We start from the raw sequence: 14107 nt of genomic DNA, 5'->3' as shown, positions 1-14107 counted from the left end.
TTCCAGGATTAAAGCAAGGAGAGTACAAGATAACCTGGAAGATCTTGTGGTGCTAGGAAATGAAAAGTAGTTAAAAGATGATGAAGTCACATGAAAAGAACATAAGACTTGACTTGAAGAAGCTCCCAACAAATTGACCAAATCTGGGTCAATCTGAGCCAAAATCAAACAAACAAAAGACAACATAACAACAATGAATTATAATTCATAGAATAAATACCCATGAATCCATAGCATAAATAATTGATAAACAAACATATGGGGGTAAGGAATAGCTCTTCCCTGCAGCAGAATTCCAACTAATAAATGTAGAAATAACAATGGAAATGGAAAAATCATCATTATGCAAACACCACAGTAAAAACTGGTACAATTAAGAATCACTGATGGATGCTAAAATTAGTGAGAAAGCAGAAAAAGAATAACTGTAAGCTATCTCTCAGGATTCTCTACTGTGTAATCAAGAATTCAAAGTTACCATTACTAGTAATAAGATATACTGGTACTCTATACCTCTGTTGCAATGCACTTAGAAGGGCACAACATTTTTTCTGTGGTATTCTCATCAAATTTCATAACCTCAGTCATATCATGATAAAGCAAGAGACAAACCCAAACTGAAGGACCTTCTGTGAAATAACTGAATGGTACTCTTCAAAATTGTCAAAGTCAATAGTTAAGTAGATCAAGAAGATGTAGTGAATGTGTGCACACACAAACAATGGAATCAAAAAAGATAAAATGCCATTTGCAGGAACATGGATTGATCCTGAAAGGATAATGCTAAGTGAAATAAGTCAAAAAGAGAAAGATAAATACCAGTTGGTGTCACTAATATGCATAAAAATATAAAGTAACTAAATAGTCAGATAAAGACAAGCTGAAAAACTAACCCTTGACAGCTGACTACAGAACTGTGATACCAAGGAGGGAGGCGGGTAGGGAAGGGCAAGAAATAGAGGGAAGGAAGCACAATGGACTATGGTAGTAAAACATGGTAAGTTGATGGTGGGTGCACTATGGTGGTAATATCTGATGGGAGTACCCCAATATTACCTCTATTAAAATTAATTTAGCATGATTAGTTTTGTATATGAAAAAAAAAGTGTCAAAGTCAAGAAAACACAGAGGGTATGAGGAATTAACACAGATTGGACGACTAAGAAAATATGACAACTAAATATACTGTAAGATCCTAAATTGGACTCTGGACCAGAAATGCAATCTGTATATCAATAACTCATATGGAATCAATGTTAGTTTCCTGTTTTCAAAAACTTTATATGGTTTTGTATGATGCTAGCATTATGGGAAGTTAGTTAAAGGGTATAATGATGACTCTATACTCTTTTTACCATTTTTCTGTAATTATTTCCAAGTAAAATGTTTCTTCCTTTAAGCTGCTATAAATCTTCTTTTGTAGGCATTAAACACACAGGAATGAAAACCTAAGAAAACCTTATCTTGGAAGGGTTCTCAGACTACAAGTAAATGAAAGATACAGAAAAGGAGGTATTCATTCTTCCAAGAAATGTAACTTTAGAACTTTTTAATGGGTGACAATCAAATGGCATAAGAACATAAGTAAGATCCTAAAGCGAAATAACTTAGCTTTAAATGAAAATTGAGTTGCTTTCTCATCAACAGCAAAACTTTCTCCAGTTATTATCAACTATCTCAAAGTTTTTTTACCTAAGAAACTCATAAATCATGAAATCCGACTTGAAAAAGAACTTTTGATAGTACAATGAAGGGAAAACTAAGTGCATTTTTTTTAAAGAAACTATAAGCATGTGATAAAATGGAAGTCCAACCAACAGGCAACTGTATCCCAACTAAATACCTCACAAGGAACAGGATTCAAAAGAATAAAATAATACTAAGCAGTATTCTTAAGATTTGGATACTTATTTGTTTGCAAATTACTTTATGAAAAGTTTAAATTTTGAATAATTGATTCCACCAGCAATAAGCCCCTCAAAAATGATGTATAGTGATATAATCAACACGACCTAATTGAAAATATTACATAAGGGCAGTATCCAGTCCACAGGCTATAGGATTGGCAAATATTTACAAATATCTATTGATGGAGATTTAAAGTATTGAAAAGAGGAAAATAATAAGAAATCCATACCACCTAAGAATGTGACACACTATCCCCACCTTTAAAGTGACATCTCTCTTCCTACTTACACAACCTTGAATAGAAAGATGCAAATTATTCTTTCATGATGACAAAGCAGATAAAAAATGTTGTGCTGTCAGTTTGATTTCAGAAAGAATGTCTCACCTTTTGGCATCCGGGTGAGTGGGGGATCACAACATTCCATGTGAAAACCTCGGTCACAGGAATCACAAAAGAGCATATTATCCTAAAATAGTGAAAGGACAGTTCTGCTTAACATTTGGGAATAAAAACAAATCAGGGTTATGAGCTCATAAAACCCAGGAACTTCAATAATCTCAAAAAAAGTTAGAATAGTAAAAATTTCCTTAATTTGCATTAATTAAGTGCAAAGTCTGAGTTGGCCAAAAATCTTGCTTTATCCAACCTTTAATAAAGAACTATAGTGTTTCATTACTTTCAAGATTATTCAATTGCCAAACATAAGCTAACTTTAGTCTAGTTAATGAAAAAAATAGTAATAATTCGAATGCCTCCATCCTACTCAAATTTTACCAGTATTTCTTTATGGTAACTTAGTCTCTCTGAAAATACATAACTAAGGCACTTATTAGAAACTATCTAGAAATAATCCACATCTCTATCAGTAAGTATTCTATACTAATGGCATGTAATTTAAAGATACTACTATTCTAAATTCCATTGGACCAACTATGTGAAAAATAACCAAGTATATTTAACAAAGAAACACCAGTTGTACCTACATTCTACTTGTTAATAAAGTATTCACATTCAAAGGCAAAGGTACTCACTGCATTTTTGCCTTGATCTCGACAGGAGCTGCAAGTCTTACACTCGATGCATTGCCACCGTAAGGCCTTCACTCTAACTGTCAGTTCAGGGGAAAATTTCAAACAGGATGGATGACCTAATAAAAGTGGGGGGAAATTCACAAATGAAACAATCAAGAATAATTTTGCAACTGTATTAAAGGAATAATGTAGAAAAAAGCAATTAAATCAAAAAATTTTATCAAACAAAACAAGACGCTCTTGAAAGCTTGCCACATGTCACATCAGGATTTGGCACTCTTATTCAGTTTTATTATTTATTAGATAAATACACACATCCCCCCATACACACACAACACAATTTGATTTTAAAAACTTGACAAACTCCAAACTTTTATTAAACCTACGTTAAGGCATTATATGTGTACACATACTTGCATGTATATGAATACATAACCTACTCAGGCCATTTCTGGAAAAACACAAAAACTGTTTAAAATGGATAATATCATAAGATAGGGAACTATAAATATCTTAAAGGAGAAGAATTTTACATTTCACTTAATACTTTTTTGTGTTCTCATTTTTTAAAAAACAATACTGTGTTATTTTTATAACTAAAAAAAAATGCATAATAAAAATCCCATCACTTAAAGTGGGTTGTGTGCTCATGATTTAAGGCACTCAAGCTAAAGCTAAAACTTAAACAGCATTTCTATTATGATCAAAATCACTACCAACAAAAAAAAGGTCAGTATCCATTTCATTCTCAAAAATTCAGGGCAGCCAATTTGCCTTCAACCTGAAAAGATTTGTCTCTTCTACAAGTGGGTTATGTTGTTTTTTTTCTGCAGTAAGAAAAAGTGCTCGTTAAATTATCTTCACTCCTCTCTTTTCTCTTCCTAAAGAATTTTCTATTTTATGAGATTAAAATATCACAAACATTAAAATAAAATGGGAGCACAGGTATAAAAATCTCATGCATGATCTCATCACCATGCAATAGCCATTTTCACATTCTACTTTTCCTTTTAAATTAGATAAAGCTAGATAAAACTTGCATGCTGTAATCATGGAGAATATAGCTTGTTTTGCTTTTCTCTTCATTATTTTATTCAAGTAAATGTTCTATTTCGATTTCTTTAGCTATTATATTCCTCTGAGTTGATCCACTATAAACTATTTGGTTATTTCCCTACTGTGCAACAGTCTGATATTACAACGGCAAAAGTTGAAATCTTGCAACTTCATGAAATATCTCATGTTAAAACCACTCATTTAAGCTACTCCCAAATTCCTGACCCATAGAAACATCGTTAGGGGCCTCCCCGGTGGCGCAGCGGTTGAGCGCTGGGTTGCGAAGCTGCCCGCAGCCTCTGCAGCGCCGGTTCGATTCCCGGCTGCTCCCCGGCCACCGGAGGAGGGTCCCACATGGTGCGCAGACCTCTCCTGCCGCCCGCTGCTCCCCTCAGCAGTGTACTTCGGTCCTTCTGCCTGCTCTGCTCCCTACTCTGGCTCTGGTGGGTTCTCTCACCCTCCCGCGCTTCTGACTGTACCCAGTGCATGTATAAACGAAACAGACGAACAAACAAATAAATAAATAAAACATGCCTCTATAAAAGAAAAAAAAAAAATTTAAAAAAAAAAAAAAAAGAAACATCGTTAAATAAAAATTTTTGTTGTTGCTTTTAGCTGATAAGTTTTGGAGTAATTCTCATTTCTACACCAATAGATAGTATTTATTCTACCAGTTCTTTTAAAGTTCCCTCGATAGCGCTGGTTTTAAAATTGTGCTTGTCCCTGTTTACAGAAATTCAAACCACATCAAATACAATGCCTTTTAGAAAACAGGGCGATAACAAAATTTCTCCCTTACCCCCTTTTTTCATTCTTACCTCAACTAGCAGATTCATATTTATCTATTTTATATTTTAGGGTTCCTATTAAGTTCATTTGGAGAAAAGAGTTCCATTACTAAAAAATCTGGAAATCACTGTAGTGTGTGACATGTCACGCTATCTAACCTATTATGATTTTATAGTTTATATTTAACTATGAAATCTAGAGTTAATCTTGGTTTGTGATATTATACTGGATATGGTCACTAACCAGTCATTTACTCCTTCTTCTAATACCTTCTATACATGGAACTGAAAAACTGAACACTATACTTCCTAGATTCCTTTGCATCTAGGCTGCAAATATGAATTAAGTTCTACAACTGGATATGTCTGAGTAGTTTTTGAAAAGGAGAAATTAAGAGATGACCATATTCCTTCTGGTACTGTTTTCTGATGATAAGCAATCATGAAAATGTCAGAATCCACTCTATACCTTCATGGTTATTTACAGGCAGTTTCGTGATGGTGACTTTCAGTATCCAGTTATACAACTCAGTAGTTCCAGCCTTTCACTTTCACCACTTTCAGATGGCAGCAGATATATTGACTCCCCTGGTGGACCAATTCTGCAATGTCCCAGGACTTTATCCATAACAAGTAGCCTACAGTTTGCCTCTTCAATTCTTCCAATAATTTCACAAATAGATGATTCCAGTATTAAATTTCTTTCCTCCTTAAGTATCTAGTATATTTGTTTCTGAACCAAATCCTGGCTGTTACTGATATTTAACTTCATTATTATCACTGAAGAATAAGCCAATAGTAATCAAAGATAATGCTGGTTTATTGAGGTCTTCCTGCTAAGTGTTGTTAGTCCTTAAAATGTAGAACAAAAATATCTCAGGAATTGACAAATCAGACTCTTCACAAAATCTTTTTCAGAGCCCAGATTTTCACATCACTTACTAAATTGCAATGTCAACACTCTACTTCCCAATGTGACATATATAAGTTCCTATCAAGAAAAATAAATCTGCTATCATTCTGGTTCTATTCATGTATCCTAAGGCAAAATCGACAACGACAAGCAGTGACTATTAACGAAACCAGCGGTAACGACAAACTGATTACTATGATTTGAACAGCTGTTTGACAGTGAAATATAAAGATCAAAAGGGAAAAAATAAGTCTATAGTAAGTTTTTTTATTTCAAAGAAAAACTACTTTAAAACTTACTTAAATTAACTGAATAAAGCATTTTGGCTATACATTTAAATCCATTCTTTGTAAAGAAGCTCTTCTCAATTACCTAAAACCAGATTCAAAATAAAACTTTATTTTCAAAAGTATCAAAAATACAAACTCAGTCAAACATACTTCCCTCTTGCCTCACAACATGTGTTAGAAGGAGAACAGGGGTTCACATACCACTGTTGCCACAGTCAGCACACGAAATGAGTTCCTCTGGCTTCTTTTCTCGGTTTTGTTCTTTTGTACCAAGACAGAAACTGCAGATGGGGATTGGTTCAGCAACCGGCTATAAAGAAACACACAATTCATTCAGGTACTAGTACATTTTTAGGATTAATATAAAGAATTAAAATTACAGTTTTAAAACCCTATAAGAATTACATGTAACTTTAGGACAACTGTATCATTCCCCTCAATTTCCAATTAAGTAGGTATGTTTTTACAAAGCCTGCTTTGACTGGCCCCTGTAATGACAGTTTTTGGTCCAAAAAAAATATTCCAATCATGTTGGCCACTTAAATACTAAATGACACAGTATGGATTAAACAGATTAAATTCTTTAACTTAAAATTTGAAAATTCAATTGAATTAAGTGCAAGAAATCACAGTACTGGCCCTTAAAATGTATGTGATGTTTGGAGAGTGATGGTGGGTACAAATAAGCATAAAGTAAAAAAAAAAAAAAAAAAATACAGTAGATCTCTATAAAGCAGGAGAGATAAATCCTAATTGTGTTTGGAGAAGAAGGATTGAAGGGGGAAGACAACATGTTTTGAGTGACAGGACTATGTTATGAGATTTTAAGAAGTTTGTTCAAGAACAATAGATAATTAAAATAATCACTAAAATCAGGTTTAAATTTAGGTTTCCAAATTTCACTACAGCACTATCCCATAGCCCCCTCCTAAAATGAAGAGAAAGGCATTACAGGTAGCATAAACAGGATACTAAGGATATGGTTTCCTTGGCAAGAGATAGGAGAATTGGGGGTTGGAAACAGGGAGAGAATTTAGATCAGTTTGTGAAGACTGTCACTGAATATCTTGCAAATAAATAGGACTATTTCCTGCAGGAAAAGAAAAACAAAAGGCTACCAAAATAAGAGAAGTTCACCTGTATTTGAGAAAAATAATTTTAAGTGGCAATATCAAAAGCAAATGGGGCAAAACCTAAAACTAGATTGAACATTTAAACAGTGATTGAAATAGTATGGTGAAGACATGATAAGAAGCTCCACCAAGCAAGGAAAAAATAGCTACGGAATTAGAAATCAACTAGTCATGCAAGTGAAATAAAAGGAAATTAGTTAAATGTGACTAATGTAACTGAAAGATAGTGACATCACCAACTGTGAGAGGCAAGTCATCTTAAAGAAGAAAATTAGAAGGAAGCAATGAGATAATGAGTTCCATTTAGATTTGTTTAGTTTAAGGTACTCTCTGTCAACTCTGAACTATTTATGCTAAACATTGTGCCAAGACAGTAATACAAAATTTTAAAGATGCTTTTTATCTACTGGGGAAAATAGACAAAATATTTGTAGGTACTATGATAGAAGTTTTCCAATGGAAAACAAAAGAGGAAGTGATCAAGTAGGAGGAAGAAATGACAGGGAAAGATTTCACAGATTTAAGTTCTTTTGAAGGTAGTTTGTCCGCAGTTCTACCCGGTGGAGGTGTGGGAGGGGGAAGAGCTTAGTTTGGGACTTACTGAGCTTAAAATGCCAGTAGCATGCACATGTAGCAATGCCCATATATATATACTGATACAGGGATCTGGGGTTTAAAAGGTGGTCTAGAAATAAGCGCGTACACACACACACACACACACACACATTATCATCAAAGTTGATGGAGTCTCCCAAGAACAGATGGAAAGAAGAAAATTAAGGTCAGAACTCTAATATTTAATTGAGTCATTAAGCAATCAACACTGGGGAGATAAAATACCTACATGATTTTACGAATGATCAAGAGACCTCAATAACAGAGAGGCCCTTTCAGCGACAGAATAAGAAATATAGCCATAGAAATAGGAGATAGCTAAAAAGAAATAACAGGAAGATGTTATATAGTAGGACTTATTGTATAATAACAGAATGCACTACAATATGTGGCTGTTTTAATTTATATAAAACAAATTTAATTCTTCCATCACGCCAGCTACATTTCAAGTATTAAATTGTCATATATGGCTAGTGGCTATAGCACTGTACAGCATAAACATAAAAGTTCCATCATTAGAAAAAAGTTATACTGGATAACAGTGTAACTTTAAAAAACAGGGAAGATTTTTAAAGAATTAGTAAAGGAATAGTTTTGGTATTACAGTATGATATAAATGCATATCATTTGTAGGTGCGATGGCAGGATCAAGAAGAGTGCTTCTGACTGGGGCAGGGATTGGCTATACAGAGTATAAGGGAATAATAGTTAACCGAGAAAATTGAAAGATGAGATTGGCTGGGTCCAAGGACAAGCAATGAAAATGTTTTCCTATCAAAATGGAAAGTGAACATATATTCCTCAGTCAAGATACAATCAGAAAAGTGGGGTCTCCCTGGTGGCACAGGGGTTAAAGTCTCAGCACTATCAAGCTATCAGCCAGCCACTAAAGCATGAGTTCAATCCCCAGCCAGAGAGATAACCTACATGGCGCAGCAGACCTCTCCTGTCTTGCCTACTGCTCCCCTCAGCAGTGTATCTCAGTAGATCTGCCCGTTCTACTCCCCACTCTGTCTCTGATGAATCCTCTCACCTCCTTCACCTCTGGCCTACACCCCAGTTCTTGAATGCATGCATAAATAAATCTTTTTTAAAAATCAGAAAAGTATGTATTAACAATAGAAATAAATTCAAAATACAAAGTTTGCGGCAGCCTCTGCCGCTGAACACCAGTGAACTTACTGGAAGGAGGGAGGCTTTCTCTGCCGCTGAACACCAGTGAACTTACTGGAAAGAGGGAGGCTTTCACTCAGACACATCAGAGTGAGTAAGACCCCCTTTATTTTTAAGTTTACTGGTGTTCAGCGGCAGAGGCTGCCGCAAAAGTTGATGGGGAGGGCCTCCCCGGTGGCGCAGCGGTTGAGCGCTGGGTTGCGAAGCTGCCCACGGCCTCTGCGGCGCCGGTTTGATCCCCGGCTCCTCCCCGGCCACCGGAGGAGGGTCCCACATGGCGTGCAGACCTCTCCTGCCGCCCGCTGCTCCCCTCAGCAGTGTACTTTGGTCCTTCTGCCTGCTCTGCTCCCCACTCTGGCTCTGGTGAATTCTCTCACCTTCCCACGCTTCTGACTGTACCCAGTGCATGTATAAACAAACAAACAAAATAAATAAATAAATAAATAAATAAAAACATGCCTCTATTAAAAAAAAAATTAAAAAAAAAAAGAAAAAAAAAGTTGATGGGGACCCTGCAAAATGGTTTCTATCTTTTCATTAAAATATAAGGCACTGTCATTTGCCTAGCGTGAAGTAAGTTAAGTATGGATTTGGGCATTTACAGAAAATGTATGGATGTCACTGTATGGAAGGTAAGAGGGAATCAATTAGTGATGAAAAATTAAAGTGTCAATCAGTCCTACCCATGAAGTTAAGAAGGGAAAGAATCAATCTCTAGTATCTCTAATCAAAATAGTTATACAACTGCCTTAATATCTCTGAAGCCCTAGACCCTAGAGAGCTATAGATTGATAGAAGTCAAAGAGGGAGGCCTATTGGTGTACAAACGCAAATATTTCTAAAGTAATGGACCACAAAGTTGAGGCTGGGCATGATAAGCAGAAAGGAGCTCACAAACTCAAAGAATATAGAGTCAAGATAACCTAGGATGCCTGATGAAATGGAAATAAAGGCCCAGTAGAAAGTAAAAAAAAAAAAAAAAAAAAAAAAAATTAGAAAGGTAGGATTGAAGGCTGCTAAGTATAAATGTTACTTCCTAAGTATAAATGTTCTAGCTAATAAGAAAACCCCAAATGGCAAACAGGCATGAATTCTTTCAGCAGGTACTAGCCACTGAGGGTATAGTGGTGAACAAGGAAGACAAAGAACCTGCTTTCACAAATCATACATTCCAGTTGAGTGCTGAAGAAAATAAAATTGAAGACAACAATTAGGACGTCAAGAAGTTGAGAAATCACAATTACAAAAGAATCACATACATGGTTTCAAATTAGTGAAAATGATAACTGTGACCAAGACAGGTAAGCTGTCAATCTTTTCTAAAACTTTAAAGAGAATATTGGTAAATGACAGCTTCCCCGTGCCCCTACAAAAAAAAAGAAGAGATCATGGTATTAGTAGATGGGAAGGACTTCGTAAGAATTTGTGGTACATTTATTTATTTATTTATTTATTTATTTGCATTTTAAAGGACAGGTTCATTAGGAAGAGAGAAAGGGGGGAAAAGAGGCACCTGCATAGACACAAGTGGGCAGATAGCTGCTCTGTTCCTGTTCAACATTTGAGAGATAGTGAAGAACAAGAAATGCATCAACCTATCACCCTGGCCCTCCCCCCACCCCATTCTATTTTTAAAACAGTGCTTAAGAGCTCCACCAGGAGGATCTGGATACAATTCAATATAAGACTCAGTGGTGATAGATTAATGATATTACTTATAAAGTACATTATATTACTTCAGCATCTGGTTAAAAAAGGAACAAAGTTGGGTTCAGATAAAGAATTCTGTGTAACTCACAATCACTGCAGAGTTGGAGAAGTCTACATTATCATAAGAAGTTATAGAGCAGAGCAGGACCAGTAACATAATTCAAACCAAGTGACCATAATTAACATACATTAGGTATAGTTAAGTACTAGGTTAATCAGCTACTATTTCCGAGACAAATTAGATCATACTTAAGGAAGCAAACACTAAAGGGTAATGAAAACAGAAAGTCTGAAAAACTATTATTGTTCTTCAGCATAGGAAATGTAGTCTTAAAAAGAATAAACTGTGCTGTGTAGTAATTGGCTTCTTCAAACATGTCCTTATCATACAGAACTAAACATTAGATTTTCTAATAGCACATAGTGTTACTTAAACTCATACTTAAGAATGGTTAGCAGGACTGTCCCTGCTAACATATGTCACTATGCGTTCCCTGAAATAATACTGCTGGCAATATGTTTTACCTATGATGAATGTCTTCATTTGACTAGATTTTATCTATCCCAAAACAAAATAACTGAGATTATTCAAATCTATTCATTAAATTTGAACTGAGAGCATCCAAATCTATTTATTAAATTTGGGGAACAATGATTTAGGCAAACTGCCTGGTTACTTGGGAGCTGTGAAGGGAATCAGTTTAACTCAATTATTCTGGTACTTATCAAAAGACCATAGTCTTAGATCTTGCCTACACACTACACAAAAATAATTCACCAATTATTCCCAGTAACGATGAGCTACAAGCAAAAAAGTGGTGAAAATAAACCATTTAGGTTACATCATTTATGAGTTTTCTTTATGGATAAATAGCACTGCTAATCAGTACTGTGATTTGTTTTAGAATATGCCTAACTACATTGTTGAGAGCGTAAGAATTATAGCTCCAGATCATTCTCAATTCCAAAATATTAATGAGCATAAAAATCAGTGAGAAACAGCTAAAATTGCATTCTATTCACTGTAAAATTCAAACCTGAAATGTGCTGGGTAGTTTTAGGACCGTGAAGAGATGTTTATAACATTTTCCAAGTAAAACTCTACAAGTTGATTTCAATTATCCTGTATCACAAAGATAAAATAAGAACAATTGATAATCTGTGAATAAATTTTTAAAATCAGTGTAGAGAGGCAATATGCCATATAATCACTGTTGCCAAACATGTCCTTAGTCCTTATATCTTATTGTTCTCATAAGCTATATTAAGTAAACCTGTTCCTACAACTAATAAAACAAGAAAAAAAGGTTTTGCAAATGACTTCATACATTAAACACAGCTACCATACATTAAACACAGCCACCACCATAGTGAACCTCTTTAATCAGAGCATGTCACTAGGCTCCCCAAATACAAATCTACCCCAGTGGATTCTAAATTGCTTTAAATGTTAAGTGGCCTACAAGGCCCTCTATGATATGCACCCTCCACATAAATACATAATTACCTCTCTGACCTCATCTCCTGTTGTTCTCTCCCTCTTACATTTTACTCCAACTTTCTTGTTTTGTCTTTACCAGTCCAGATGTTCCAGAGCCTCTACATTTGCTGCCCTTGTATCTGGAATGCTCTTCCCTAGATTTTCCAGATTTCTATTTAAAAGTCACCTATCTTCTCAGTAAAACTTTGACAATTCCATTCAACATTTCAAAGCAACTCACCAACTGCAGTAATTCATATTGCCCTTCCTTGCTTTAGTTTTTCCTCTTAACCTTTTCCACTAATTAACAAATTGCATGTGTACGTGAATCTTATTATTTGCTCTCTACTAAATGTAAACTCCATGAAAGATTATTGCTTTGTTCAGAACTATGTCCCTAGTACTGAAGCATACCTAGCATATAGTAAGACTCAACATACCTGGCATATGGTAGATTCAACAGGTATTTTTCAATATATTAATTAAATTACTTTGTATAAACGGGAAGAAAAATAATATGTTAGAAAAAACAATGAGTTTGTATGATCTTGATAATGAGTTTGTAAGTAGAACTCAATAACCTTAATATATAGATGTTCTACTGGTCACAAAGGAATCTCACAAAGTAATTTCATAATCTCAATAATTAAAGATTTCTGCTGTAACATCCAAGTTCCATTCAATTTCTTAAAAATAGGGAGTATTTGTGGCAGGAGACACTTAGGTTGTACTTCATGTCATGTTTCCCTAGGTAGTCTTAAGGACGATGGTGAGACCTCTACAGTAACCACCAGATGGCAGCATTGAGGCAAACACATAGTAGATGCACTCCTAACAAGTAGACAGATTATACAGCTTTTTGACTTGAACTTTTGGAAATAACTTTTAAAAACATGAACAGTAAAAATTTTGCCCAGCGGGAGGTATATACTATGAAAAGAAAAGGATTCTGCAAACATAACCACTTAGGATATTTAAATATAATGATATGTTCTTTAGATATCCAGATATATCATCAGATATTCCCATCTTAAAGTTCAATTTTCATTTTCCCCCAAGATTTGTCTTTAATTTGTTGTATTTTGTCTTTGATTTTTAAAGTCATTATATACTTGTAACTGTCTCTATTTCCTACTTTTTTGAGGAATCAAATTCACCTTTATGTCATCTGTTACTAAGCAAATGATATAAAGGATGGCCAAGGTCTGTTTTATTGTATGTAGTAAGTTGGAATTGAGTAACAAATTGTACAATTTTTGACAACCAGAGTTTTCCCCAAAAACCTGCAATTTTTAACTAAGACTTCAGAAACATCTAAGAGATCATTTCATAGGTTTTCAGGTTACAAAGATGTTATTTCTTAAAAACTACAAATTTTCTCAAAATTTTCTGCCACCGGAAATTATTTAGTATAGCCAATATTAAGAGTATGAAAGAAGTTCATAATTCAAATAAGAATCCCCATAATACTCCAATAAGCAATAATAAAAAAAGAATGGTCATATCACTCTTAAACACAAAATATCTAAAACATTTTAAAAATGTCCAACTATAATTACTACAAGTAATTTACTTTAAACAAGTGTTATATCACAAAAGGACAAATATTGTACGATTCCACTTTCATAAGGTAGTTAGAGTGGTTAAATTCTGAGAGACAGAAGCACAGTAGAGGTTACCAGAAAGTAGGGTAAAGGGAGAATGGGGAATTATTGTTAAGTAGAGTTTGAGATGATGATGAAGTTCTAAAGATCCATGGATAGTGATGACGGTTATACAACATTGTGAATATATTTAGTACCGCTAAATTGTACACTAAAAAAAGTTTGAAATGTTTAATTTTATATTTTTCACAATAAGAAAAACGAACAAAAAAACTAAGTGTTACATATTTTTCAGTCTCATAAGTCAAATGATTTAAGTAATAGAGCAAAAGTCAAGCAGTGAGAAGTGAGTAACTGTAATTTGTCCCTGCCTTGAAAATCTGTATCTTTTAACTATTCCTATGG

At 34.6% G+C, this 14107-nt stretch overlaps 1 protein-coding gene across 2 annotated transcripts in view; it reads right to left on the bottom strand.

Moving 5' to 3' along the window:
- KAT6A (lysine acetyltransferase 6A) overlaps positions 1 to 14107 on the bottom strand; it is a gene marked incomplete at both ends in the record, with an annotated part of 98175 nt that overhangs the window by 37869 nt on the left and 46199 nt on the right. For both annotated transcript variants that reach the window (XM_084232431.1, XM_084232432.1), the window contains 3 exons: positions 2294 to 2375; positions 2941 to 3056; positions 6189 to 6297. In XM_084232431.1, coding sequence (XP_084088557.1) covers positions 2294 to 2375; positions 2941 to 3056; positions 6189 to 6297 — 307 coding nt within the window. The remainder of the gene's footprint in view (positions 1 to 2293; positions 2376 to 2940; positions 3057 to 6188; positions 6298 to 14107) is intronic.

The sequence above is a fragment of the Talpa europaea genome (genome assembly GCF_964194135.1).
Source record: "Talpa europaea genome assembly, chromosome: 4".
Lineage (NCBI taxonomy): Eukaryota > Metazoa > Chordata > Mammalia > Eulipotyphla > Talpidae > Talpa > Talpa europaea.
The sequence above is the reverse complement of the archived record's forward strand: the minus strand, read 5'-3'. Positions and strand labels throughout refer to the sequence as shown.